This window comes from Rhinolophus sinicus, linkage group LG14, assembly GCF_036562045.2.
Source record: "Rhinolophus sinicus isolate RSC01 linkage group LG14, ASM3656204v1, whole genome shotgun sequence".
NCBI lineage: Eukaryota > Metazoa > Chordata > Mammalia > Chiroptera > Rhinolophidae > Rhinolophus > Rhinolophus sinicus.
In genome coordinates this window covers 41,291,512-41,317,348 of record NC_133763.1, presented here as the reverse complement: position 1 = coordinate 41,317,348, position 25,837 = coordinate 41,291,512, and the positions used below count along the sequence as shown (strand labels likewise).

Sequence of the window (25,837 nt, the reverse complement as noted above, 5' to 3'; positions counted from 1 at the left end):
CTACGTGTCAAAGGCTTATTATGCTTTTGTGTTATTTCTAATGCAGAACTTTGGATTTAAGCTACTAAAACTGTCTTCTCAGGTAGAATTGCCCTTTGCTGTTATATTTGGCAAGAAGACTGTAGTGCACAAAAAAGTTTAAAAGAAGGAGAAAAAGAAAGTCATGTGTTGGACTGAACTCACTTGAGTGAGATCCAAGCTTTCCACTTTGGAGAGCAGATGTTCAAATGCCCCAGAGAAGGAGGGTGGAGACAGAAAATGAAGTATGAGAAAATATGTGACTCAGGAGGAGAGCATGTTTTTCCAAGAGGAGAAGAACTTGGCTTTGCAGCCCCCAACTCCACAAACTCTGAGCATGAAGCCTTTCTCTGCGAGCAGCAGGCCCGGGCACAGTTAGACCTGCGTGCATTTGCTCACACCCCATCCTGGGTCAGTCTCATTCCTGCTCACAGTCTCAGTCAGGATATCTTGGGCACCGTGCCCCTGACACTAAGAATGAGCAGCTTTCCCTGGGGGCTATTAATGAATCCCAAGGGCTGAGCAACAACCTTAAGAATTGTTATTAGGTAGAAGTCCTTTGGAGGAGTTAAGACTTTCTGTGAACGAGGAAGGCAAAAGGTACAGACAGGTCGGAGAAAGCCTCTGGTAAATAACTGTAGGGCATCGTTTTGATGCCCCCTTGTGGCCTTGTACAGCTAAATGAAGCCCAGATGCCCCCTAGCCTCTAGTCCCACAGACACTGGACAAAATCCACCTTGCTGGAGTTTTTGGATACATTCAGCTTGTACGTATAGAGCCAAAGCACTGTGACCCAGTACTGACATACATATATAGCACAGCTTCTTCCCCAGATAAAAACTGATTTTGAAACATGAATACGAAGAAAACTGCAAATTTTATAATTCCATGCTTCAAATTTCGATGATATATATATATATATATGATTAGATATTATCCTCTGTGGATAAAAACAGATTTACTTTTAATGTTTGGTAACTATATTTTAATCAGGCCAAACTGCTGGGTATAATTTCTCACAGGGAAACTCAAACAGACAGGCAGGGGTTGAGGATAGCATGCCAGTCCTACATTGTTCCAGGCTCTGATAGAGGAAACTTAACATTTCAGCTTTACCAACGCTTTCACTATCTCTACTAGCAGTGTACTTGGAAGTTCATGGAGTCTCATGGGGTCTTTTTCAGGAAGCAAAAAACGGAGAAAAAAGGTCATAGAAGGATCAACCGTGGAAGGTTTCCCATTGCCCTTCAAGAAACGGGACTGCACCCAGATTCAATTCTCAGTAAGTCAAGGGGCCTGGGGACATGGGTGCTCTGTCTGCAAGGTCCCTCGCTAAGGGGTCTGCTCATGGTGAGCTCCAGCTTACCATCTGCTACTCCAAATGGAATTGCCCTAGAGTAGGGTGTTTCATGATGGGTATTTTATTTCCTCCCAAAATGTAAAGAATTAAAAATTGAATAGATTTACATAAGATGTGGTGAAGTAGGGTGAAAAATGCCAACACCTGTCTCTGGCTGAAATCACAAGACTGCACTGTCTCAGTCTTTGGGTGGCCTCAATTCTGTGTGTCCCCATTCTTCCAACGTGACCCATATTGTGCACCTGTAAGCTTACCCACCACAGAGAGTTGCTGCCGACTTGTCCAGACACAGTTCACAGAAGCAAAGAACGTTAGAGCTGAGAGGAGACCCAGAGAACACCAGGGCATGGAATTCAGTGATTTTTAGTCACTGGAGCCTTTCTCCAAAAATAATTTAAGCAGAAAAACACCCCTTGGCAGAACTTCCCTGGGTGGGGACGAGGTGGGGCCAAGGCCTTCCTGCTCAGGCAGCTTCCGAGCATGAAAATCACCACCTGGGCCTGATTTACCCAGTTTATACGAGGAAACCGAGGGCCAAGGAGCTAACAAGGCTGGCTTAGGTTCATATAGCCTGTCAGCCAAGAACCTTTCCTTCAACTCACTGTTCTTTCGATGTCACCTTTAGTTCTATTTCTTTTCTGTAGATGATACATTTTCTAATAATAGTAATAATAGGTTTTGCTGATTGAACATACCAGATGCTGTAACAGAGTGGAGCTTTTCCAAGTGTGGCCACAAGGCCTCTTGGGGTCCCTAAGACCCTTTCGGGGGGCCATGAGGTCTGCTCTTTTCTGGTATTGCGAGGCCAGTATTGCAACAGATTGAATGGAGATGCAGCTATGGAATCCAGCTGCCTTCTATTAAGCCAGATATTCAAGCTACCTGCGGAAACACGAAAACTGCCATTGTTCTATTTTTTTTTATTTTCAAAAAGTTAGTTTTCATTTAAAAAATGTTATTTTGTTGGGCTGAAAAAGGTGAAGGGATTAAGAAGTACAAACTGGCAGTTACAAAATAGTCACAGGGCTGTCAAGTACAATTTACAATAATATTGTAATAACTATGCTATGGTATCAGATGGGTATTAGACTAATCAGGGGGATAACTTTGTAAGTTATAGAAACGTCTAACCACTATGCTGCACACCTGAAACTAGCATAATATTGTCAACTGCAATTGAAAAAAATTAAAAATATTATTTTGTTAATATGAAATGGATTGTTTTTAAACGATATAAGTAAAATATTTAAAAAATACCTCACTTTAAAAAAACTTTTTTAAAGCCTCAGGACTGCCCATTCAGGTCTGTAGAAACAAAAACAATTTGAAATTTACATATAGATATTTCTCTAACAATCCATCTTCAGCTGACTGAATATTTTCAGCACAGGTATATAAAATGGCATATGTTATGATATATGATAGATAAAAACTAAACAGAAGCTCTTTAGGGTCCTCAATTTTAAGGGTGTAAATAAAAGGATTCTGAAATCAAAAGTTTCACCATTGTTGCTATAGTGTACATCATTTAACTATCACAACACCCCTGTAAGGTAGGAATTCTTATCTTTTTTTATAGATAAGGAAACCAAGACTCAGAGAAATTAAGTGACTTGCCAGTGTCAAAAAGGTGGCATATTAGTTATCTACTGTTAGGTAACAAATGATCCCAAAACTCAAATGGCTGAAAAGAACCATTGACTATGCACAGTTTCTATGGGCCAGGAATTTGGGAGTAACTTACTTGGGTGATGTAGGCTCACCATCTTTTATGAGGCTGCAGTCAGGATGTCGGCTAGTACAGATGTCATCTGAAGGCTTGACTGGGGCAGAGAATCTGCTTCCAAGATGGTCACTCACATGGCCACTGGCTGCTTGGGCATCATTAAGACATGGTAGCCAGCTTCCTCCAGAGCAAGTGATCCAAGAGAAAGACCAAGAATGGAAACTTCTACGTCCTTTATGACCTCGTTTTGGAAGTTATACACCATCACTACTGCTTTATTCTCATCGTTAGAAGTAGCCACTAAATCCAGCCCACACTTAGGGAGAGAGGAATTAGGCTCTACTTTTTTATTGAGGAAGGGGAACAGGACTTTATTGGGGAACAGTGTGTACTTCCAGGCCTTTTTTTTCCAAGTCAAGTTGTTGTCCTTTCAATCTTAGTTGTGGAGGGCGCAGCTCAGCTCCAGGTCCAGTTGCCATTGCTAGTTGTAGGGGGCGCAGCCCACCATCCCTTGTGGGAGTCGAACTGGCAACCTTGTGGTTGAGAGGACACGCTCCAACCAACTGAGCCATCCGGGAGCTCAATGGCAGCTCAGCTCAAGGTGCCATGTTCAATTTTAGTTGCAGGGGGCGCTGCCCACCATCCCTTGCAGGAGTCAAGGAATTGAACTGGCAACCTTGTGGTTGAGAGCCCACTGGCCCATGTGGGAATTGAACCAGCAGCCTTCGGAGTTAGGAGCATGGAGCTCTAACCGCCTGAGCCACCAGGCCGGCCCCTAGGCTCTACTTTTTGAACAGCATGTCAAAGAATTTGTGGACCATAGTTCCCACAATCACAGCTAATAGACGGCAGAGCCAGGTCAAACTCAGGCCTATCTGAACCTCTTGTGCTTTCAACTCTACTACACAACCGTCCCAGCATATATGCCCGTCTTCTATTTGTGATTTTCTTGGGCTCTGGATCAAGAAGGCATTCAATGACTATGGACTGAGTGAGGTTTGGGGAAGAAAAAAGCTTTCCTAAAGCTCCTTCCATTTGTGACTTACACTTTCAAAGATAATGTTACGAATGCGTGTGATCAGGATTGCAACAAGACTTTTATCATCGGCAGAGGCTTTGTCCCCGGGACTCATCCGTCCTGGAGCTGAGATGTTGCTTGGACACCCAAGCATGACATGCTCACCTGCCTGGCGCAGGCTCCCACGCTCTGGCCTTACCTCGAGAGCTCCGCTGCCCAGCCTGCAGAACAACTTCTACACCTGCACCAGACATGCGCGCTCTCTACTACTAGCCTCTCCGTGGCACTGACGACGGCAAAGCTATGATTCTGGTTCCTATATGGGCTTATGAATTTGACATGGGGAAAACCATCTTTCCTACTGCTTGGTGATAAAAATAAGCTCTCAGCCACAGCAGGGTCTGAGAAGAGAATGTGGAGGTATCAGAGCAAAACTGGAAAAAGAATTACCAATGCAAGACTGTCTGGTAATTCAGAGGGCCACTTTCTCAGAGATCCATCCATTCAGCAGATCTTTACTAAGCATCCACACATGTGAGGCAAATCTTGAGACTTTCATCCTGAGTCAGAACTGTTACTTATCAAAACATCTCGCAGTTGTCAGACTGGGATCCCAAATGTCATCCGCTAGGCAGGCAACTCCCCTTGGTAGCACAGCTGGGGAAGACAACACTGGTGTGTAATGCATACCTTGCATGGTTAGGGCTCTACTTGCCACAAAATTTACAACTATAATCAAGAAATTCACACTTCCTTTGTGTCATTTGGACTTTTTCAGGTCCTGGTACAGGACACAGCTGCTATTCAGCTTCTGGCACTGGACTGCAGAGTAGTAAATGTGAGACCTGTGGCACTAAGATTCATAACTCCCCAAGAGTCTGCCATAAAGAACCACTTAAAGGTGAGGGAGACGGGGGGGGGGGGGGGCTCGAAAAGAAGGTGGGAGTGGGGACAACTGTTGTTCCCAGGCAATGACTCATATTTTCAATCTTTTCTTCTTTAGAATTTCATTATAGATACAACACCCCGGGACAGAATTACTTAAATCACAGCGAAAGTTGTGTCTTTGTCGAGCTCAGCTTTTCAGATGAAAATAAACTTTTCTCACCTTGTAAGTACATCTCCTGCATGATCCCATCTTTGTAAACTACTTAGTCTCCCAGGTATGGGAGACCCACATCACACTGGCCACTGCTTCCACTTGGGGAAGCCCCCTGCCCTCTCCGGTCTGCTGCCCAGGTGTCTAGCACTCCTCTGACACTTCCATATCTGGCTCTACTCTTGGATGGCAAGAGCCTGGGCTGAGGCTGGGAGATATGAAATCCTAGCAATAAAGGACTTTGAAAATTATTAGGTGCTTTATCAGTGCAATTTGGTAACAAATCGTAAGTATTTGCTGAACAAATGACTGAATAATTGCCACTGTTATTATTATTCAGGAGTGGCAAAAGCTTTAACTATATCCCTACTGACAGTCAGCATATAAAGAAATAGACTTTTTTTTACACCCCTTAAACATTATTGCTAATCTCTGTATCGTTCCAATTTTAGTATATGTGCTGCCAAAGCGAGCACATTATTGCTAATCTCAATGGAAAATTTTGTGGTCTTAGGAAAAAATTAAAATCCCACAAACATTTGTTAATAAAAATGAGTAAGACATGGTTCGTCCCCCCCAAGGAGTTTATAATCTATTGTGAGAAAGGAACTCACCCAAATAAGGAAAAGTTCGTAGCAAAATGTGGTAAGCGCTAAGAGAACACAGAGGAGGGAAGGTAATGCTGCCCATTTTGCCCGTAGACAGTCCTACCTGATTCTCTGACTTACTCTTTTCTTGAGGACGAGTTCATACCCCAGCTGCCAAATCCTCCAGTTGAATGTATTGTCAAGGTGACAGTCGTGACTCTGCAGAAGCAACAGGGCAGGTTTCTTTACTATCTCTTTGGTCTTTGGGTCTACAGCTCATGAGACCTGTTATTCCAATATATGGATGAGGCAAGCAACTGAGTCATCTGAAATGTGATCTTGAACTCCATTAGTAAACATTCAGTGGCCAAGAGGACGGAAGTCACAGGGAGGCATCATCTGCTCAATGTTAAATAAGAACCTTCCAGAAATTGGAATGAACGGGAAATGGAGCAGACTGTCATGGGAGGTCGTGAGCCCCACCTGTAGACTGGAGGACAATGTGCTTTGTTAGGACGTTGTAGATATGGAGACTAGACTAAATGGAACTGGACCAGATGGCGCTATGGTCCTTTCTAACTCTGAGTTTCTATGTTTCAAATAAAATCCAAAATTGTATTTGGAGACTACCAAAGGATAAAGACTGAGCTCATTAGTGCCTCTTTTATCACAACGCAAGCCTGGGTGGTCAGCATGACTAGAGTTGGACTTTCTGGTTACTGCTACCAGAGACCAGTGAATTAAGACAGGAGACCTGGAAGGAGAAAGCAGAAGATAGAGGCAAGAGGAGGAGAGAGAGGGGTGACTTTCCTACATTTATCTTTTCTGTTTAGTCTCTACTTTCTAGAATTGTTGTAGTGACTAACTTGTTAATTTCTAAGTCCTGGAATCCTTGCTCCTAAAGTTAGAAAGGACTTCAGGAATCCAATGGTTCAACCTCTTGGAAGGTGTTATCCCTCCATTTTCAGATGAAATAGTTGAGCCCAGAAAAGTTAAGACAGCATGCCCAGGTCACACAGTTAGCACCCAGAAAACATAGACTCCTGGCCTCTTGTCTGCTAATAAAACTCCTTTTAAAAGTTGAATTTCTTTTCCTGAATTCATTGAATGTAAAATACTTGATAGAAAGTTGTTTTCTGTTCCCCAATTTTCTTATTTATTGAATTTTAATGAAAGATTTCATTCACACAGAAAAGTTCATGAAATGATACCCACATATCCACCATTTGGGGATCATTTTTGCTGCCCTGAATTTAATTATAACTAACATTTTTCAGCTTGTTCAAAACCAAAATGGATCTGTTCCGAGACAGCAAATTCAAAATCCTCTCGAGAAGAACATGAGCTCATACCAGGAAAGTAAGTATTTATTTTCCTATTATTAGTGATAACAAAAATGTCTACCCATTGGTTGGGTGTATATTGTGTGCTCAGTGCATTAAATTACCTGCCCAAGATCATCTAGATTACACGCAGGTGGGCCCAGGATTCAAACCGAAGTCTGGCTAATACTTCAATCATTCATTTATTCTTTCAACAAATATTTGAGTGTCAATAGCATGGTGCTGTGCTAGGTGCTGAGGACACAGTGCTGAGGACAAAGTCCACTACTGTCCCGCCCTCGGGGAGCGTATTTTTGGTAGAGAAGCCAGTCTGTGTAAGTGCCAAGAAGGGGACATATAGAGGGCTATTACCTAGTTTGGGGTTCAGGGAAGCTGAGCTCCAAAGGATACATCTGAACAGATGAACAAGGGGATGTAGAGGTAAGAGTGAAGAACGCTCCCGTCTAAGAGATCTTCCTGATGTGGGAAGACCCTTGGCAAGTTCAGGAATGGTATGGCTGGAGCCGAAAAACGGGAGTGGCGATGGGACAGATGGAGCTGGTGAGGGAAGGCAGGGGGGATGGGCGGGGCCAGACTGTGCAGGGACTTGTCAGTCCCAGGATTTCAGACTCTTAGGCACAATGGGAGGGAGGTCAACGTAAGTTTTTTAACCAGGGTGTTTTGAAAGGTTTTTTGTTGTTGTTTTTTCCAGTGTTTTAAAAGATCACTCTAACTACTAAGTGAGGGGGAATGGGTTAGAGGAGTCAAAGGTCGGAGCAGAGGCCAAATGCCGTAAGAGGCTAGAGTAAAAATCCAGGTAAGATGATGGTAGTTTGGCCAAGGTTGGCAGCAATGGGAAGAGACTAGTATTCAGGAGCTGCTTAAGAGGCAGAATCAATAGTGTAGCGGGGTGGTGAAGATTCGAGGCTCTCAACTCACTCACTCCGTCTGAACCCACTGCCCTCTACCATAGCGCGGTGTGCTGTTTAAGCATGTGGTCTCTGGAGACCTCTTGGCTTTGCGTCTTCGCTCTGTGTCCTTGGGCAGGTTGCTTGACCTCTCTGTGCCTCCCTTTCCCCAATTATATTTCTTCATTATTCCCCAAACGGGAATAAAAATAGTGCCGAACTCATTGAGGATTGAGTCAACACATAAAGCACTTAGGAAGGTACCTGATACACAGTAAGCACTTTTTCGACACTGAAAGCCGCTGAATCACGTCTTTCGACAGGAGGGCAGATCCAGTGTGTTAAACTAACCTGCAGAACCAACTGACATTAATGCGGTAGGAAGAGAGGGCGAACGGAAGCTTTGAGTTGCAAGTATCTGAAGTGATACTGCTCACAAGCGGTTACGTACCAACGAAGACATGTTTAATAGAAGGAATCTCAAGCCAGGGGAAGATGTGAGGATGATTCCATGGCCAACCTGTCAGGCAAAGTTCTGTGGCGCCTCCTAGCGCCACTACTCATGGCTGTGAGTAGTGTCTGACTCCAGGCAGTGTCCTTCATGTGGACTTTGTGAATGAAAATGAAACGCCCTTGAACTATGCAGTGCTCAACCTGAACAACTGTACGTGGTGGCCCTGGCCCTCATTCACCCACTACAGACTAAGGGACAGAGTTGTAGTTACAGTGTCCTAGTCCAGGGGAGCCTGTTTACTTAAAGAGGTGCTGCTTTTATTTTTCTAGTGCTGCTGCCTCCTTGCTGCGTAAGCTAGAATTACCTCAACTAAAAGTGCCTGTAATTGCCAGATTTGTATTTGTTTTATAAATATGCAGGTAGAAGGTTGACCCCCAAACAATGAAAACTGAATAAAAATCTCTTTGGAGTCTTGCATCTTTCTCTGGCAACAGAAAAGGAGACAGATTCTGGGAGGAAACGCCCTTCATGGCCATGGGAACTACTTCTGTCTGAAGCTCAGCTGTGGTCAGCCGAAAAGGGACTGAGAGCTATACAGGCAGAGGGTCCTCCTTGCAGACTCCTCATGGCCAACACGCACACACAGCGCATACGAACCCCAGCGCTAAGGGTAGCGCTTTACACGAGTAGCACTGTGCTTGTGCCTTCCAGAAAAAATCTTAAGCCTTTCCCGACCTACAGTTCAGACCTTGCTACACCCTCACCCCATTTTCACTCCTGCAGGATTTCTGGCAGCCCGTCCTTGAGAAACTTCAGCAGTGTCGAAGAAATGGAATCTGAGGTGAGGACATAGGGAAAAAACGTTCTAGAATCCTTGGAGCTTGTAAGTGTGGTCTTGACCACACAACTGATGGCTTTTAAATTATTACAGTATGAGAGCATCTGAAAATGCTCTACTAAAAACAGTTTGTGCTCAGCACTAACATAGACACACATCCTGAATAGCCATGTGGTTTGTATTACTCCTAAATTGGTTCCCAGGGAAATTTCCTGGAGAAAGTTTTTTGTGTGTGGTGCCTCAGCTCCAGGATTCCCCTGGCCCAGGTGTGAAAGCACTGGAGACTGTTCTGGCCGCTCACCAGTCTGTTCCAGTGACACTGGGTTAAGGCTGCCAGCCATTTCCTATTTTCAAACCAGAAACTCTAATCCCAGGCCCCTTTCAAATGCTCCCACTCGCCTGTGCACTGTGTCCATCGCCCTCTCAGTGGTTACGTCCCTAAGTCCCTTTCAATGACCCCCCACCCCCACCCCAAGAGCTTTTCTTCTTTCTCACAGATCTTTCTCCACAGCAGGAAAATAGCCCAGCAGGTTCCTGACCTAACTCTCTGATTCATGCTCATCAGTCATGTGTTGGTCTTTTTTTCTGTCCCTTGCCCTAAAAAATATATTCCATGTCAGACTGGTTTCCTAGGAAACCAACCCTCAAAAACAGAAACAGACCGGGTGGAAAAATAGAATAGTCCAAAATTCCACCTTGCAATGTTTAATAATGAGGGAATCCAGTTAACAAAAACAGTAGTAAATTTATGTAACTAAAATGTGTGGACTTTTCCTCTGTAGGTTTTAAACTCATCTTTGGATCATGCCCTAAAGACAGCAACCATTTTGAAAGAAACTACTGATCAAATGATTAGAACTATTGCAGAAGATCTTGCCAAATTACAGAGATGGAGGAGTCGACTGAAATACTAGTTTGACCCCAGGCAACCAAGGATTAAAAAAATGTAAAGAAAACTTGATCTCCTCCCCACATATTTTACTTATTGCACAATTTAGGAAGGTGAATTTCTAGAGCAAAACAGAATTGTAAGAAAGGGGGAGACACAAAGTGCTTAAGAGAAAAAAAAAACAGAGATCTGATTCTTAAAATCAAATCAACAAGTATTTATTTTAAAATAAATCTGTATTCCTATCAAAATAATAAAATATACTTTTACCTATTAGTATGGTGCCCCCCAAAAAGTTAGAAAAACCCCAGTGTTAGTGAGGATGGGGATGACAGGTACTCTCACACACAGCTGGTGAAAGTATAAATTGATACAGCTTTGTTGGAAGGCGACTTGATAGTATTAAATTCTACAAATTCTAAAAGCACCTCCCCTGCAAGCAGCAATCCCACCACTAGCAATTTACTTCATGGGTAGGCCCTGGTACGCGGACGAGGATGGCCACCAGAGCCCCGATGGGAACAGCCCCAAGTGGAACTAATCTAATACCCTATGTGATGATTCATATATAAGAACAGTTATACAATTAATACTCTGCAGCCACTGAAAAGAATGAGGTGGATTACCTGCGAGATAGGGGGACAAAAGGAAGCTACCTAATAATATATACAGTGTGACCTTTCGTGTGTTCCAAAAGGCATATATACTTTCTGGAAAGTACACAAAAATAAGCAGTGGACCTGTAGGAAATGGAACTGGGAGTTTTTGTGGGGAAGGGAAGGATCGTTCCTTTCCATTGGCTGTACTGTATGAAATTCTTATGATGTGCTTATAAAATTATTTGATTAAAGATCTTCTGGAGTCAGAAATATGCAAAAACGATAATCCTAGATTAATGAAACTTGGAACAAAAGCGAAGACAATTCATTACAACTGTGAACCTGGGATTTAGTAAATTTATAACATTTCATGTATAATGTCAGAGTAATGCCAAGATTTGGATTTGCTTCTTTAAGACTTTTCTAACCTTCTTAATGACAGAGCAGCAAATTATTGGTTCTTTCCCTCTTTCCTGAGGGAACCATTCACTCCAAACGTTTAACAAATTGTTTCCCAACCCCCAGAACTTTGCTCAGTGGGAAGGAGAGAATTGAATCTATTCCCACTTTGAGTATTTTTGTGACCAAGGCAGCTGCTATTTGTCTAGATGGACGAAGAACGGGCTGTTTTTAACTTTGGGGCTTGGAAATTGCTTGGGGTGCCTCGGAAGAGACAAAGCAGAGGCCAATCTCAAGAGACCTCTGATTTTGTAGCTAAGTTTACTTTAAGCAGTGGCATTACGAGGAAGATAGTGAACACTGGAAGCAGTAGTTTTAAGAGGAAAAAAGGAGCTCAAACTGTGTACGTGCGAAAGAGGCTTCTAGATTCATCCTTTACCTAAATTGAATCACAACTTGAGAATCTGTCGTGTGCACCAAGCATCACTATCCTGTCTCCAAGTTTAAAATTACATCCTTTTCCTGGATGGTTGAAGTATTCTTAAACGATTCACGAGTTCTTAACTTTTGGGGGGTTCCATGGTCTTTGAGAATCTGAAAAGGGGTATGTGCACACGCCTGATTTTACACACAATTTTTCAAGTTCACGGACACCTGAAGCAACTCCGTGGAAGCCAGGTTAGAAAGGACTCCCATAAATGAATGTTCTAATTCCTCAAACTAACCTTTAGAGAAACTTACTATTGTAATCATTTTTGATTTAGAAATATGATCCATCTCTACTTTAAGTTATATTCTAAATGTAATTTTACACTTCTTTGATGATCACTGTGAACAATCACTGCCACGACTCATCCAAGAAAGAGAAACAGGGCAATGTCCGTCAGGTGTTCTGAAACAGTGCTAGGGAGGCTCTGATTTACAAGGATAATTTTATATTTATTGACTCAATAGCTTTGACTGTCTCCTCCCTCACGCAACTTCGTGTCAGTGCCGGCAGACCTCTCTTCTAATTCGGCCGCAGTGCTAAACCAGGAAAACAAGCTTGTTAAATGATTGCATCTCTAATACCGAGTCAAGAGGCTCCCGAGAGCTGAAGGCAGAGGTGCTGTAAAGAAACGCCCGGCAGTTTCCACAGCGCACAGGCCTCTGCTGGAGGCTGTCGGGTCCAAGACAGCAGGAGCTGGGGCTGTAGAACGCTTTTCTCTCTTTAAGAGAACATTCAAGCCATCCACTTTAGTTAACTATTAGATTATACAAACAAAAACTCATCTTTTTATCATTCCTTTCTATTGTAATCTTACTGTTAATGAATTACTTAAAATAGACCTAATTCATACTATGAATATATTTATATTTAATACCCAAATTGCTTGGTAGTAGAAATTTTACTGTGGAGGAAGGCATTTCTTGCTCCCTTAATTTTAAAAGAAATCTGCCCGCATCCTGATGGGCTTCACAAAGGGGATCCAATACTTGTAGCAGAACTGCCTTACAAAGGGATCACATCTTACGTCGACTGCCAGGATCTGGGCCCTTAGGGCATGAATCCAAAAATGTTTGCATCTTGTGAACTGCTGATATTTTTCATACTTAATTTTGTGAATATGGCTGAACAATGGGAATCCACGATATGTTGTGGACCAAGCACATTTCTACAGGAAGCAAAACTGCTTCAGAGATAGTGAATAAATGGTTTCAGTTAGTTGCAACAAAAGTCTTTCCTTGGGTCTAGATTTAAGAATGTTTAATTGCTAATTCTGGAGGGTGAGGAACAGCTTATACTAAGGAATTTATGTGAGACCTTTCATGTCTGTATCTTCAAATTCAGTAACAGATTTGGGAAACAAAGGGTCTCTCCGATTTTAAGCCTAAAATATAAGTGAAATATAGGCAGCAAAGGATCCCACATCAGTGTGAATGGGCAAAGTGATCACTGAGGTGGTGACTGATGAAATGGGCCAATGTTTGCTGTCATCACACTCGAGTTCTGCTGTCACAGGTACTGGATTAGTCTGAATCTCTGTTCCACACAGGTACCAACCCTTGACAGATAGTTACCAAGGCATTCAAGGATCTCAGATAAAAGCAGACACCAAAAATTAACCCTCTCACTGGCAATGACTGTTCTCAAGCTCAGTATGTGAAGAGAGCTGTTTATTCATGTCAAGCCTTGCTCTCCATGTACACATTCAGGTTGAATTACACAACTTCTTTGTGCTTTAGTCTCCTCAGCTTTAAAATAGAGATGATAATAACAGTACCTACCTTCACAAGAGTAAATGACAAGATCAAATGAGGTAATATAAGCACTTAAAAATGCTGTTTGGGCCGCCCAGTGGCTCAGGCATTTGGAGCTCCGTGCCCCTAACGCTGAAGGCTGTGGGTTCGATTCCCACATGGGCCAGTGGGCTCAACCACAAGGTTGCCAGTTCGATTCCTCGAGTCCCACAAGGGATGGTGGGCAGCACCCCCTGCAACTAAGATTGAAAATGGCACCTTGAGCTGAGCTGCCGCTGAGCTCCCGGATGGCTCAGTTGGTTGGAGCGCGTCCTCTCAACCACAAGGTTGCTGGTTTGACTCCCACAAGGGATGGTAGGCTGCGCCCCCTGAAACTAACAACGGCAACTGGACCTGGAGCTGAACTGCGCCCTCCACAACTAAGACTGAAAGGACAACTTGACGTGGAAAAAGTCCTGGAAGTACACACTGTTCCCCAATAAAGTCCTGTTCCCCTTCCCCAATAAAATCTTAAAAAAAGAAAAAAGAAAAAATGCTTTTTGACACATACCTGTATAGAGCACTAAGAAAGCACATGCATATTATTTTATAATCATCACTTAGTCAAATAGCAAGTTATGAAATTTATTATCAAAAACAGTAACTCTTCTATATATAAAAATCTGTTTGAAAAGAATAACAGGAGATCCAATTCACATGGAACCATGACAGATCAGATACGGCAACATGCAGTACCTGCGTCAAGAAAATGAAGATCCTGAAGGTCATAAAGATTTAGGTAAATGGAAAAACATTCTAGATTACTGAATATCGAGTTTCAACATTATCAGGCTGTCAGGATTTTTCCTAAGTTAACCTATAAATTTACTGAAAACTTAATGAAAATACCAAAATAACTTTTTGGGATTAACAAAATGACATTGAAGTTCACTTAGACAAATGTAATAGCCAGAAAATTTCTGAAAAATAACTAATTTAGGTGCCGGTGGAGTAGAGATTACAGCCATCATATATTAAAACATACAATGAATTAAAATAAATACTGTAAGAAATACTATAGGGCCATAAAACAGAATCCAGAAATAAACCAAAGTACAAATATAAATTTAGTCTATGATAAAGGTAGTATTTCAGATTATCTGGGGAAAGAGGGGATACCAATAAAACCTGGTATAATATCTGGATGTTTAAACAGAAATAAAGCTGGATCCTGGTTAAATACTGTATCAGTCTGGGTTCTTTGTAGGAACAGAAACTCCTCTACATACTTCAAGGAGAATGGGATTTCATACACAGAATTAGGTCCTTAAAAAATCATGGAAAAAGCTGTAGGGGCAGGAACTGGGGGCCACCATGCCTTTAGACTGAAGGTCTTATCACCATTTGTCATTCAGGAAACAGGACGTGAGTGCTGCTGCAGCCACCAGCATTGCCTCATATCCATGAAGCAGGTGACAGACACTAAAATGAGGAGTCTGATTGCTACAAACAGCTCCTGTTGACAGGTGCTTACGTGTCATTGGCATAGCCACGGTACATGGCCTCTGCCTCTTACCTCCCAAATCTTGACCAAATGCAAATCATTTGCAGAATTTAACCTTCAGAACCCTACTTATCTGAAAAACTTAATTTTCAGCCTTTCATCCCCTGTGGTATGGGAAAGGGAGGCATAGGGCATAATCCCAAGTGCTAAGAGAAAATATCTAACATACACTCTCACTCTAAACTCAATTCCAGACGGATGAGTTACCTGTAAAAAAGAAAATGAAACTATCAAAATGTTCTAGAAGAAACAATGGGTGAATTAATAACCTTGGGTACAAAAGGTATTTCTAAGTACAACATAAAATTCAGAAGCCATAAAGGAACAGTGATGGATTTATCTGCAAAAAATTAAAAAATGTGTATCTGTCAGTATTTTAAATGCACAAATACTTTGAACAGCTATATCATTGCTAGAAATTTATATTATAGAAATATTTGTGTAAGTTTGCAAATGTACCCAAACAATGCAGCATTATTTGCAAGAGCAAAACTCTGAAGACGAGTGATATTTAAAATTATGGCCTATCATATGACAGTACACTAAGGGCAGGTAAAAGGACAGGTTTGAAATGATGTCCCCCTTGTGTAACACATGCTCCCTTTGTGTAACGTGTGTGCAGACATCCTTATATAGTCATGAATTGCATAACAGCGTTTCGGTCAACAATGGACCACATACATGACAGTGGTCCCATAAGATTATACTGGAGCTGAAAAATTCCCTCACCTAGTGACATCACAGCTGTCACAATGTCATAGCAGAAGGCATTACTCACATGTTTGTGGTCATGCTGGTGTAAACAAACCTACTGCACTGCCAGTCATACAAAGTACAGCACATGTAATTATGTACAGTATGTAATGCTTGGTAATGGTAATAAATGACTGTTACTGGTTTATGTATTTACTATACTATGCTTTTTATTATTATTTTAGAGCATACTACTTATAAAAAAGTTTGCTGTAAAACAGTATACAATGTTACACAAGCAGCAGCCTCATACATCGTGTTTATTATGTCTCTTGATTGCATCATTTTCTCTTGTGACTGATTTAGTCTCATGTTGTTTCATGCAGTAACATGTTGTACAGGTTTGTAGCCTAGGAGCAATGGGCTGTACCCCACAGCCTGGGTGTGCAGGAGGCTGTACCATCTAGGTGTGTGTAAGTGCACTTGATGTCTGCACAAGGACAAAATCACCTAACGACACATTTCTCAGAACATATCACTGTTGTTAAGTATTGTCCAACCTTATGTTATTTTTTTTAAGAGCCAACAGGGGTTATCTTGGTGGGAAGATTGCTGGTCCATTCTTTTTCTTCTTTGTAACTCCCTGACTTAGAACTTTTAAACTTCCTAACTTCCCTGACTTCCCCCCAAAAAAACCAAGATAATTTTTGTAACTATATATTTATTTTCTCTTAGAATGTTCATGATTCTTTTTGGTTTTCCAATTTAAACATACATAATTTCAAAGTTATATAAAATTGTGTTCTTTAGAAGTATCTAATAAGACAGTATACACTGTGAAATCATTCTGTAATGACTGAATTATTTTACACATGAAAGAAATTATGAATTGCAGCTGAAAGAAAAACTGCACTCGTAGGAAATAATTCTATCACACGTACACATTTACAGTTTTTACATTTATAACCTTTCCATTTAAAGTCATTCTTTCCCAAAAAACTATACTTCATCATAAGACAGGTTAATTATCTAACAAGTAGTAAGTATGTACAGAGGTAGCTGTGAAAAATTACGCATAACTCTAATATATTCTGTTCCAAAGGTGAAAAAATTTCCTTTTAGAAAGCATTTTAACATTTTTTCTCATCATCTATGAAGCATCAACAATACTTAAATTATTAAGTGTCAAATTCAATTATATGTAATCATAAACAGTCCTTTAAGAAATAGATTTGAAAAGTCATTATTCTATAAAATATTTACATTGTTTAAATTACATGAGAGCAACGTTGTCTTAATCTACTTTAGTTGAACATATTAACAAGAATCTCCAACTCCCTCCCCTCAAAAAAAACTATTCATCCTTAATAAGGGAGACTTTATCCTTGGATTTATTCAGCATCTTTACATCATCCAACAGCTTTCTGGGTGTTAAAATATGCGTGGAACCTGGTAGGGGAAAAGATAAATTTTCAGAGGCCAGCAGTTAAATCGATTTTCCTTGGCTAATTATATCATCACATCCTTCAAATATGCAAAGTGCAGTAGCTTGGGGTAATACAACAAAATTTCTGTAAGACACCTTCCTGAAATCTGCCTATACTATATACTATATAGTATTTCAGTCCTCCTCCTTTGTGAGCATGCTCAGTAAACCTTTAGAAATACCGCTCCCTACTAGTGCTTTGTCTACTTTGTGCTATATATTGATATACTGAAAAGCAAAATTGGAAGTTACTCTACCCTCATGACAGAACCGTCACTGTTTAATCACAGAGAACCATTAAGCAATATTGCAGATAGAGGCTTGGCTCAGGAGAGTTTATGTATCAGTGGTTTTGACTGAAATTCTTAAAACTCCATATAGGAGTTTTAAGGCCAATTCCATACAGGCCTTGCCAATATCAGTTCACACCCACAAAATAATTGAAAATGTTTCTGTAGTAGAAATGTCTCAAAAATTATTTAATGATGAAAGCAAGAAAAGTATAGAACATAATATTTTAAAGGACATATTCAATAATATTTAAAGAATATAGTATTTTGAAGCTCATTCCCTCAAAGGCAGGCAGTTTTAAAAAAGAAAATTATCAAGAAGGTCAATCAGGAAAAAGCTCTATTTAGAACAGAGCTAAAACATACTATGATTAAACAGTTTTAATGCATTCAACAATTTAGTTCTAAAAGTAAAATACAAGATAAAATTTTACATATATATTTTGTAATTTAGAGTTTGTTTAAACAAACAGAAAAGAGGAAAACAAGTCTTACCAATAATAACTTCACAGGATTTATGTGCCTGAGAAACTTCGTAAGCACAACGCATTTCAGAGTATGTAATTCCTCCAATTACAAAAACAATCAGCTTTGACCCATTTTTTCGGTCCTCTAAATAATTAGCTCTGGGTTTCTGGCGAGCACTAAAAAATAAAAAAAACACAAACGTTAAAAAAAATTTCCAAAGCCATGCTGCATATAGACTTTTAAAAAAGCCTAACTCAAGCCAACTCAAATTTGGCACCAATTATACTGATTTTAAGGAAACAACTTAACTACAGTATCAAGAATTAGGCAGGACAGCCCCACTTCAAGTTTAATTTCGATCTGATAGAGTAGACAAATCACTCAAAATCTAGCTCAGCATTTTTACCTATAAAACAGAACTAATACCTTCTCTTACTTAAAAGAAATAATATACCTGAAAAGTATGTGACTTCTTGAAGTAAAAAAAAATAAAAATAAAAAATGGGGGGAGTAGCATAGAAACAATAGGGTTTTAAAGACATGGGGAGGCGGTGGCGGTCACAGGACTGGTTTGGAGCTGATGTGGTATTGGGATGTCCATTGCTGGACCTCAGTAATGTATCATGGCAGAAGACACTGGATATTGAAGACATCTCTGCACCCCGTGTTCACTGCAGCATCAGTCACAATAGCCAAGATATGGAAACAACTAAACGTCCTTTGATGGACAAACGGATAAAGAAAATGTGATGTGTGTATATACAATGGAATATTATTCAGCTTTTTTTAAAAAAAGGAAATTCTGCCACTTGCAACAACGTGGATGGACCTGGAAGACATTGTGCTAAGTGAAATAAGCCAGACTTACAAAGACGAATACTGCATGATCTCATCTATATGTGGAATCGAAAACAGTCAAACTCATAGGTGCAGAGAACAGAATGTTAGCTGCCAGCAGCTACAGGGAAATGAGGTGACGTTGGTTAAGGGCACAGTTTCGGTTCTGCAAGATGAGTAAGTTCTAGAGATCTAATGTACAGCGCGGTGACTGTAGTTAACAAAGGGTAGATCTTAAATTCAGTCTTTTCACCAGAAAAAAAAACCCACAAAAAATTAACTGTGAGGAATGAAGGATATATTAATTAGCTTGTGGTGATCATTTCATAATGCATACATATCAAAATATCAAGTTGTATACCTTACACACATGCAATGTTATTAAGTCAATTATACCTCAGTAAAGCTGTTAAAAAGAGTTAGACCTGGGTTTCAACTCTGATTCTGCGTCTTTCTAGTTCAATATGACTTCCAGCAAGTTACTTAACCTCTCTCTAAACTTCAAGGGTTGTTTTCAAGATTAGATGACATAATGTATGGAAAACATTAAGTATGGAATCTCGTACCAGCAAAGCACTCAATAAATAGTAGCCATTATTTCTGCGATTTCCTCCCTGATTGCTCTATATCCGCACTGTCCAATACAGTAGCCACTAGCCACATGAGGCTACTTAAATTTAAATTAATTGAAATTAAATGAAATTTAAGATTCAGTTCCTCAGTCACACCAGCCACATATCAAGTGCTCAGTAGCTACATGTGGCTGGTGGCTATCATAACAGACACTGCAGATACAAGACATTCCATCACTGCAAGAAAATTCTATTGGGTGGCACTGATATAGAGCATAAGGGTCACCTTTATTGTTCCCCTAACCACGGGTAAAAATTTTGAACTTTTATTTGAAAAGTAAATAAATATTTCAAAATTAACATTTATGTACATGTTAAAATGTACATTAGTTTATAAATTATATATGTGTACTAGTATGTATATACTGGTAATATATTATTATCAATAAAGCTTAATTTCTCCCTTTTTAAAGTAAAAATAAGTACTCAATAGATCATCTTGCTACCTACTTCGGAAACCATGTTCTAGATGACCCCTAAGACCCTGCCATGTAGGACCCCACAGTAAATGTTCTTAGTCTAGCCTTTGAGATGACAACTTCCATCTGCCATCTTAAGGAATGATGAGGTATAACAGGAAAAGGGAATTAACTGCTAGTTTTGAAATATGGAACAGGAACAAGATACAGTCTTGGTTCCCACAGGAAATAAATCAAGGATATACTAAAAGTACAACTTAGGTTTAAAAACTTTTTCAAAAGAGAAAGAAACAGAGTGAGAAAACAAAAGTAAAGGAGATATACTGCTCAAAACAATTATGTGATTCTAGCAATTTTTAAACTTCTGAATAGCAATTTTAGGACAATGTGATTCTACTTGTTTCACACACACGTGTAAAAACTCTGCTAGTATTTTACACTATGATAGATACAACACTAATAGTTAAAATGCTAGATCCTGAACATCTCACTCTAAAAAAGCACCCAGATGTGTTGGTTAAAATAAGAGCAAACATCTTTTGAAAGCACAGCTGAAAGTAAACAAGTAAAAGAAACCTCCAGGAGTCAGCAGTAAAAAGGGAGCTAAAAACTAGAGTGGTAAACTGTCGGGAGGCTTGGTCTGCCTTGTGGAATGTTAGTCTAATCTTAGCAAACAAGGGGCTTGGGTGCTTATCTGTTTAATGAACAAAGGAGACAATACCTGAGGTGCTGTGCAAAGTAGCGACTGGGAGTTGACAGCCCTCCATAAGCGCAGGACACCCTCAAAAGCAAGGGGAGATGACCAAGAAGATGATAATTCCAACCCAGGCCTTTCTCTCGCAAGTTCTAATTTCCACTACCTTCAGGGCCTGGAGAAGCCCAACTGAGAAATTAACACATAAAAATGTCTCTAATCCTGGCAGAAGTAAATGCAAAACCTCTCTGAAGACACCCACTTTCAACCCCAGCTACTGAAATAAATCAGAATCCACAATTATTAAACCCATGAGGAAAAATGCAACCTTAAGTGTCTGCAGAAATAAAAAGCAGCAGAATTAGACTCCAAAGAATGCCACATATTAAAATTATTAAAAATAAGACTAAAATTAAGTGTGTTTAAAATGACAAATAACAAGGAGAAAATTCTGAGATGTCCTAAATTAAATTACAGCAGGCCAGAGGCTGAAAGGAAGAGACACAAAGGAGTCAGTTAACATCTGCAGCACAAAACCAACAAAAGACTGCCCACACTCCTTTGTGTATGTTAAATTATTACATTAACTGCCAAGTGGCCATTTCCAAGATTATCCTAAAAGAGAGACTAGTCAGGAGCAGTTGAACCCTGGGAGCCTCTGCTTCTTGTTGACACATGAGCTTCAGGGACTCCGCTGTGGACTCTGCTGAGCCCATCCCAGAATCCTTCCGGAATGGCTTACATCTTTCTGCCCCCTACTTGATGTATAAAAACTCCTCGGAGCTTGCAAAACTCCAAGACAATGGACATGGCTGTCTATCCTACCTAGCCACGCTGAGGCTGGTTTAGACTCATGCCCCAAGACCGGCCTCTTTTGCTAGCAAAACAGGCTTTCAGCTGTGGAAGTTAAAATTTTTGTTTAATATAAATGACAAATGGAAAAATGAAAAAATACAGAAAATATGATAAAATAATAACAAAAAATTCCAAGCATATTTGAAAAAGAAACAGAACTTTTAAAATTTCAAAATAGTCACTGAACACAGACATTTAAAAAATAGCTCACTCAGCAGGTTGGACACAAACTTAAGAGAGAGCTAAAGAATTGAAAACCAAATCTGAAGAAAAATTTCCAGAATGAAACACAAAAAGTAAAAGAAATGTTAAAGCTGAGAAATTACAAGACATGAAGATAGAATGAGGTATCTGAACAAAACCAAGACTGCCAAAGTGGCAATATTTGAAGAATTTGTGAAAGATATGAAACCTCAGATTCAGTGTATTTCCCAAGGAAAGACATAAAAATAAATCCTCAGGTAGACATAACATAGGGAGTACAGAATACTAAAGACAAAAAGCAACCAAAAAGAAAAGGAAAAATACCCATGACAAAACTGACAGAAACAACCTGCACCCATACACATACCCTCCCAAAAGTTTAAAATAGAAACCAAGAAACAGCAGAATAACATCTCAAAGTGTTGAGTGAAAATTACCGTGAACCTAGAAATTTATAGCCATCATATAAGAATATCATGTAAGAAAAATGAAGATATTTTCAGACAGAGAAAACCATAAAGTCTTTACCACCAACAGACCCACACGAAAGAAATTTCTAAAGGGTATGCTTCAGAAAAGAACGTAACTGTATCCAGAGAAATCCAAAACGCTAATTTGAAAAAGTTCACGCTTATTGCAGAGCTATTCACAATAGCCAAGAACTGGAAATAACCGAAATGCCCAGTGGTAGATGACCAGATGTATATACAATGTGATACATTGTAATACAATGGAGTATTACTGAGCCATAAAGAAGAATGATATCTTAACAATATGGATGGACCTAGAGAATATTATGCTAAGTGAAATAAGTCAGAGGAGAAAGACAAATACCATATGATCTCACCTATATGTGGAATCTAAAGAACAGAATACATGAACAAACTAATCAGAAACAATCTCAGAGATATAGAAAAAAAACTGAGGGTTGCTAGTTGGGAGGGGGGTGGGGATGAGGGGGAAGGTGAGGGGATTAGAAGGCACAATTGGGAACCACAAGATTGCCACGGGGATATAAAATACAGTTTGGGGAACATAATCAATAATGTTGTAAAGATTTTGTAGGGTGTCCGATGGACACTTGTCTCATTAGGGAGACCACTTCATGGACGGTGTAGGTGCAAGACCACTGCACTGTACACCTGAAGCTGAAGCTGAATAATACTGAATGTCAACTGTGTGTGTGTGTGTGTGTGTGTGTGTGTGTGTGTGTGTGTGTGTATTCACAGGAAGGAGTACAGCATAAGGAATAGAGTCAGTGAAACTGTAACAGCGATATACGATATCAGAGGTTAGTAGAATGGGGGACAGGGGTTATCACCTTGTGAGGGGTATAAATGTGTATTACATTGTTTTGTACACCTGAAATAAAAAAAGAAGGTAACTGAGCTCCAAAAAGGGGATGTAAGAAGGAGTGGTGAGCAATGAGTGGTGGTTAACATAACAGACAACTAAAAAAAGATATTAATGCTGATCATTAATTTGAGAAGTAAAAAAGATGTAAGGTGAGCAAAAATAAAGCGTTAAGGTAACATTTAAAAAGGTGTGGCTTGAACTAAATTGTTCTGAGGTTCTTGTATTGTTCAAGAGGAGGGCAGAGATATTAAGTAATCTCAACTTTGTTGAGTCAAAGTGTACAAAAATTCTAAGGATAACTGCTACAAATATACAAATAGAATATGTAACTTCCAAACCAGTAGAAAAGGAAAAAATAAAACTAAAGAAAAAGTCCTCAGTCCTAGAGAAACACTCAAATACATGTAAATGTACAAGAGTGCTCACTGCATGTGGCGCCAGTTTTGACGCAGCCTAAATTTCCACTGTGTGGAAAACAGATGAATAAACTGTGATACTCATATAAGCATATGCCAACCAGGAGTGAACATTTATACATGTATCAGTGTGGGATAAACTTCACAAACAGAATATTGAGGGAAACAAAAAAAGCTAGATGCAGGAGGACACATACAATATGACACCATTTACACTGTTTAAAAACACAACTATAGAGAAAACTTGTGGTCATGGTAGAATAGGTGGTCAGGAGATTCCCCTCCAAGAAAACAGGTATAGACAAAACATAATTTAGAGTTGCCACAATACATTATCTAAAAGGTCTAGTTTTCAACCAAAAATTAGTAGATACAAGGTCTGACAATTAAGTTTGCGAATTTGTTGCAATGATGTTGCAAACCTTTTTCGATATCAGAGGGAATATTCATTATGAATTTGTACCAACTGGACAGTTAACCAAGGTTACTATTTGGAAGTGCTGAAAAGGCTGCATGGAAAAGTTAGATGACCTGAACTTTTCGCCAACAATTCATGGCTCTTGCATCACAACAACGCACCAGCTCACACGGCACTGTCTGTGAGGGAGTTTTTAGCCAGTAAACGAGTAACTGTATTGGAACACCCTCCCTACTCACCTGATCTGGCCTCAACGACTTCTTTCTTTACCCAAAGATAAAGGAAATATTGAAAGAAAGACATTTTGATGACATTCAGGACATCAAGGGTAATACAAGGACAGCTCTGATAGCCATTCCAGAAAAAGAGTTCCAAAATTGCTTTGCAGGGTGGACTAGGAGCTAGAGTCAGTGCATAGCTTCCCAAGGGAAGTACTTTGAAGGTGAAGGTAGTGATATTCAGCAATGAGGTATGTAGCAGTTTTTCTAGGATGAGTTCGCGAACTTAACTGTCCGACCTTGTATGTAAAGAAACAGTAAACTATGACCCACACTTTGGAAAAATGCAGTCAACAGAAACCTGAGTGGTTAGATATAGCAAATTTCAAAGCAGGTATTATAAATATGATAAATGAATTAAACAAAATTACGCTAACAACTTAACCATAGAAAATCTCAAAAGAGAAATGGAAACTAAAAAAGAACCAAAAGGAAATTCTAAATGTGAGAAGTACAAAACTGAAATGAAAAAAAAACAATAACTAGGTGGCTCAACAGCACATTTGAGATATCAAAAGAAAGAATCGGAGAACTTGAAGATGGATCAATAGATACTGTATTTGAAGAACAGAAAGAAAAAAGATGAAAGAAAAGTAAACACAGCCTCAGTGACCCAAGACACAATGTCAACCTTCCAACATACGTGCAATGGAGTTTCAAAAAGAGAAGAGGGAAAGAGAAACGGGCAGAAAAAAATTTGAAGAAATAATGACTGCAAGTTTCCCAAATCTGATGAAAAGTATTAACTTGTAGATTCAAGAAACTCAAAGAACTGCAGGTAGAATAAACACAGAGAACTCCACCTAGACACATCACAGTTAAATAGCTAAAAGCCAAAGACCAAAAGAAATATCCTGCAAAACACAACTCTATACATTGTTTATAATACAAATATATGTAGAAAATGTGTAAAAGATATATAGGTGAATGATAAACACCAAATTCTGGATAGGGAAGAAAGGGAGAATAACAAAATCAGAGTGATTTGTATTTATGATTGAACTGTATTTATGATTCATTTGTTAAGTTGGACACTGAGTTATAATCTTCTCTAGAGCTTTCTGAATGTTTCAAATATCTCACCACCAAAAAAATTATCAAAACAGGTATGTCCTCTGCTATGTGAAGAAAAAAAAAAAGAGAGGAAAAACTCTGTTTTAATTTCATGAAAATATTTTTCGTAATAAAGTAAATTTTCACACAGTTTACCTGGACTCATTTAAAACAGATTAGAGTTCTAGGAGAGTTGCCAATGTAAGAGTACTGTGTACCATTTCAATTGTTAGTCTGTAATATCACACTGAAAATGTCACTGACTCTCATTTACAGGTTTTACCTTACAGCTCCTGAGCCATTCCACACTGCTGGACACTGGGAACAATATGGCCATTCCTTTGAATCTAATCTATTATCAGTGGCATCCTAGGGAAGAAAAGAGTTAACACCATCAAGAAAATGTTGTAAACTCTAGGATATTTTTGTTTGTTTTGCATAAAACTCATAACTTGTATTTATAATTAAGGACCATAAGGATATATATATATATATATATATATATATATATATATATATATATATATACACACTATATATACATATATATTTTATATATATATTTTTAGGATATATAAATATTCAATAAAATAAGGTTAGTCCTTTCTTTGAAACTCACAAAACTTACTCGCTTCAAATATTAATGCAATCACTTACTTATTAAACCAGTATTTATTGCATACCTGTATTTCTTCATTTGGAGGGTCCCCACATTGGTGTGAAGACTCCAGGTATCT

General features: G+C 39.5%; 2 protein-coding genes across 2 annotated transcripts in view; one reads left to right on the top strand and one right to left on the bottom strand.

Annotated features, from left to right (window-relative positions):
- The window catches only part of AKNAD1 (AKNA domain containing 1), a 44,717-nt gene extending 30,035 nt beyond the window's left edge, over window positions 1–14,682 (top strand). The window contains 6 exon segments of the mRNA XM_074318549.1: window positions 1,203–1,300; window positions 4,901–5,023; window positions 5,126–5,233; window positions 7,086–7,167; window positions 9,276–9,333; window positions 10,113–14,682. Coding sequence (XP_074174650.1) covers window positions 1,203–1,300; window positions 4,901–5,023; window positions 5,126–5,233; window positions 7,086–7,167; window positions 9,276–9,333; window positions 10,113–10,244 — 601 coding nt within the window. The 3' untranslated portion in view covers window positions 10,245–14,682.
- Window positions 14,683–16,398: 1,716 nt separating this feature from the next.
- The window catches only part of STXBP3 (syntaxin binding protein 3), a 47,730-nt gene continuing 38,291 nt past the window's right edge, over window positions 16,399–25,837 (bottom strand). Inside the window, exons 17-19 of the mRNA XM_019746518.2 lie at window positions 25,384–25,469; window positions 17,966–18,114; window positions 16,399–17,143 (exon numbers count right to left, since the gene is read on the bottom strand). Coding sequence (XP_019602077.1) covers window positions 17,049–17,143; window positions 17,966–18,114; window positions 25,384–25,469 — 330 coding nt within the window. The 3' untranslated portion in view covers window positions 16,399–17,048. The remainder of the gene's footprint in view (window positions 17,144–17,965; window positions 18,115–25,383; window positions 25,470–25,837) is intronic.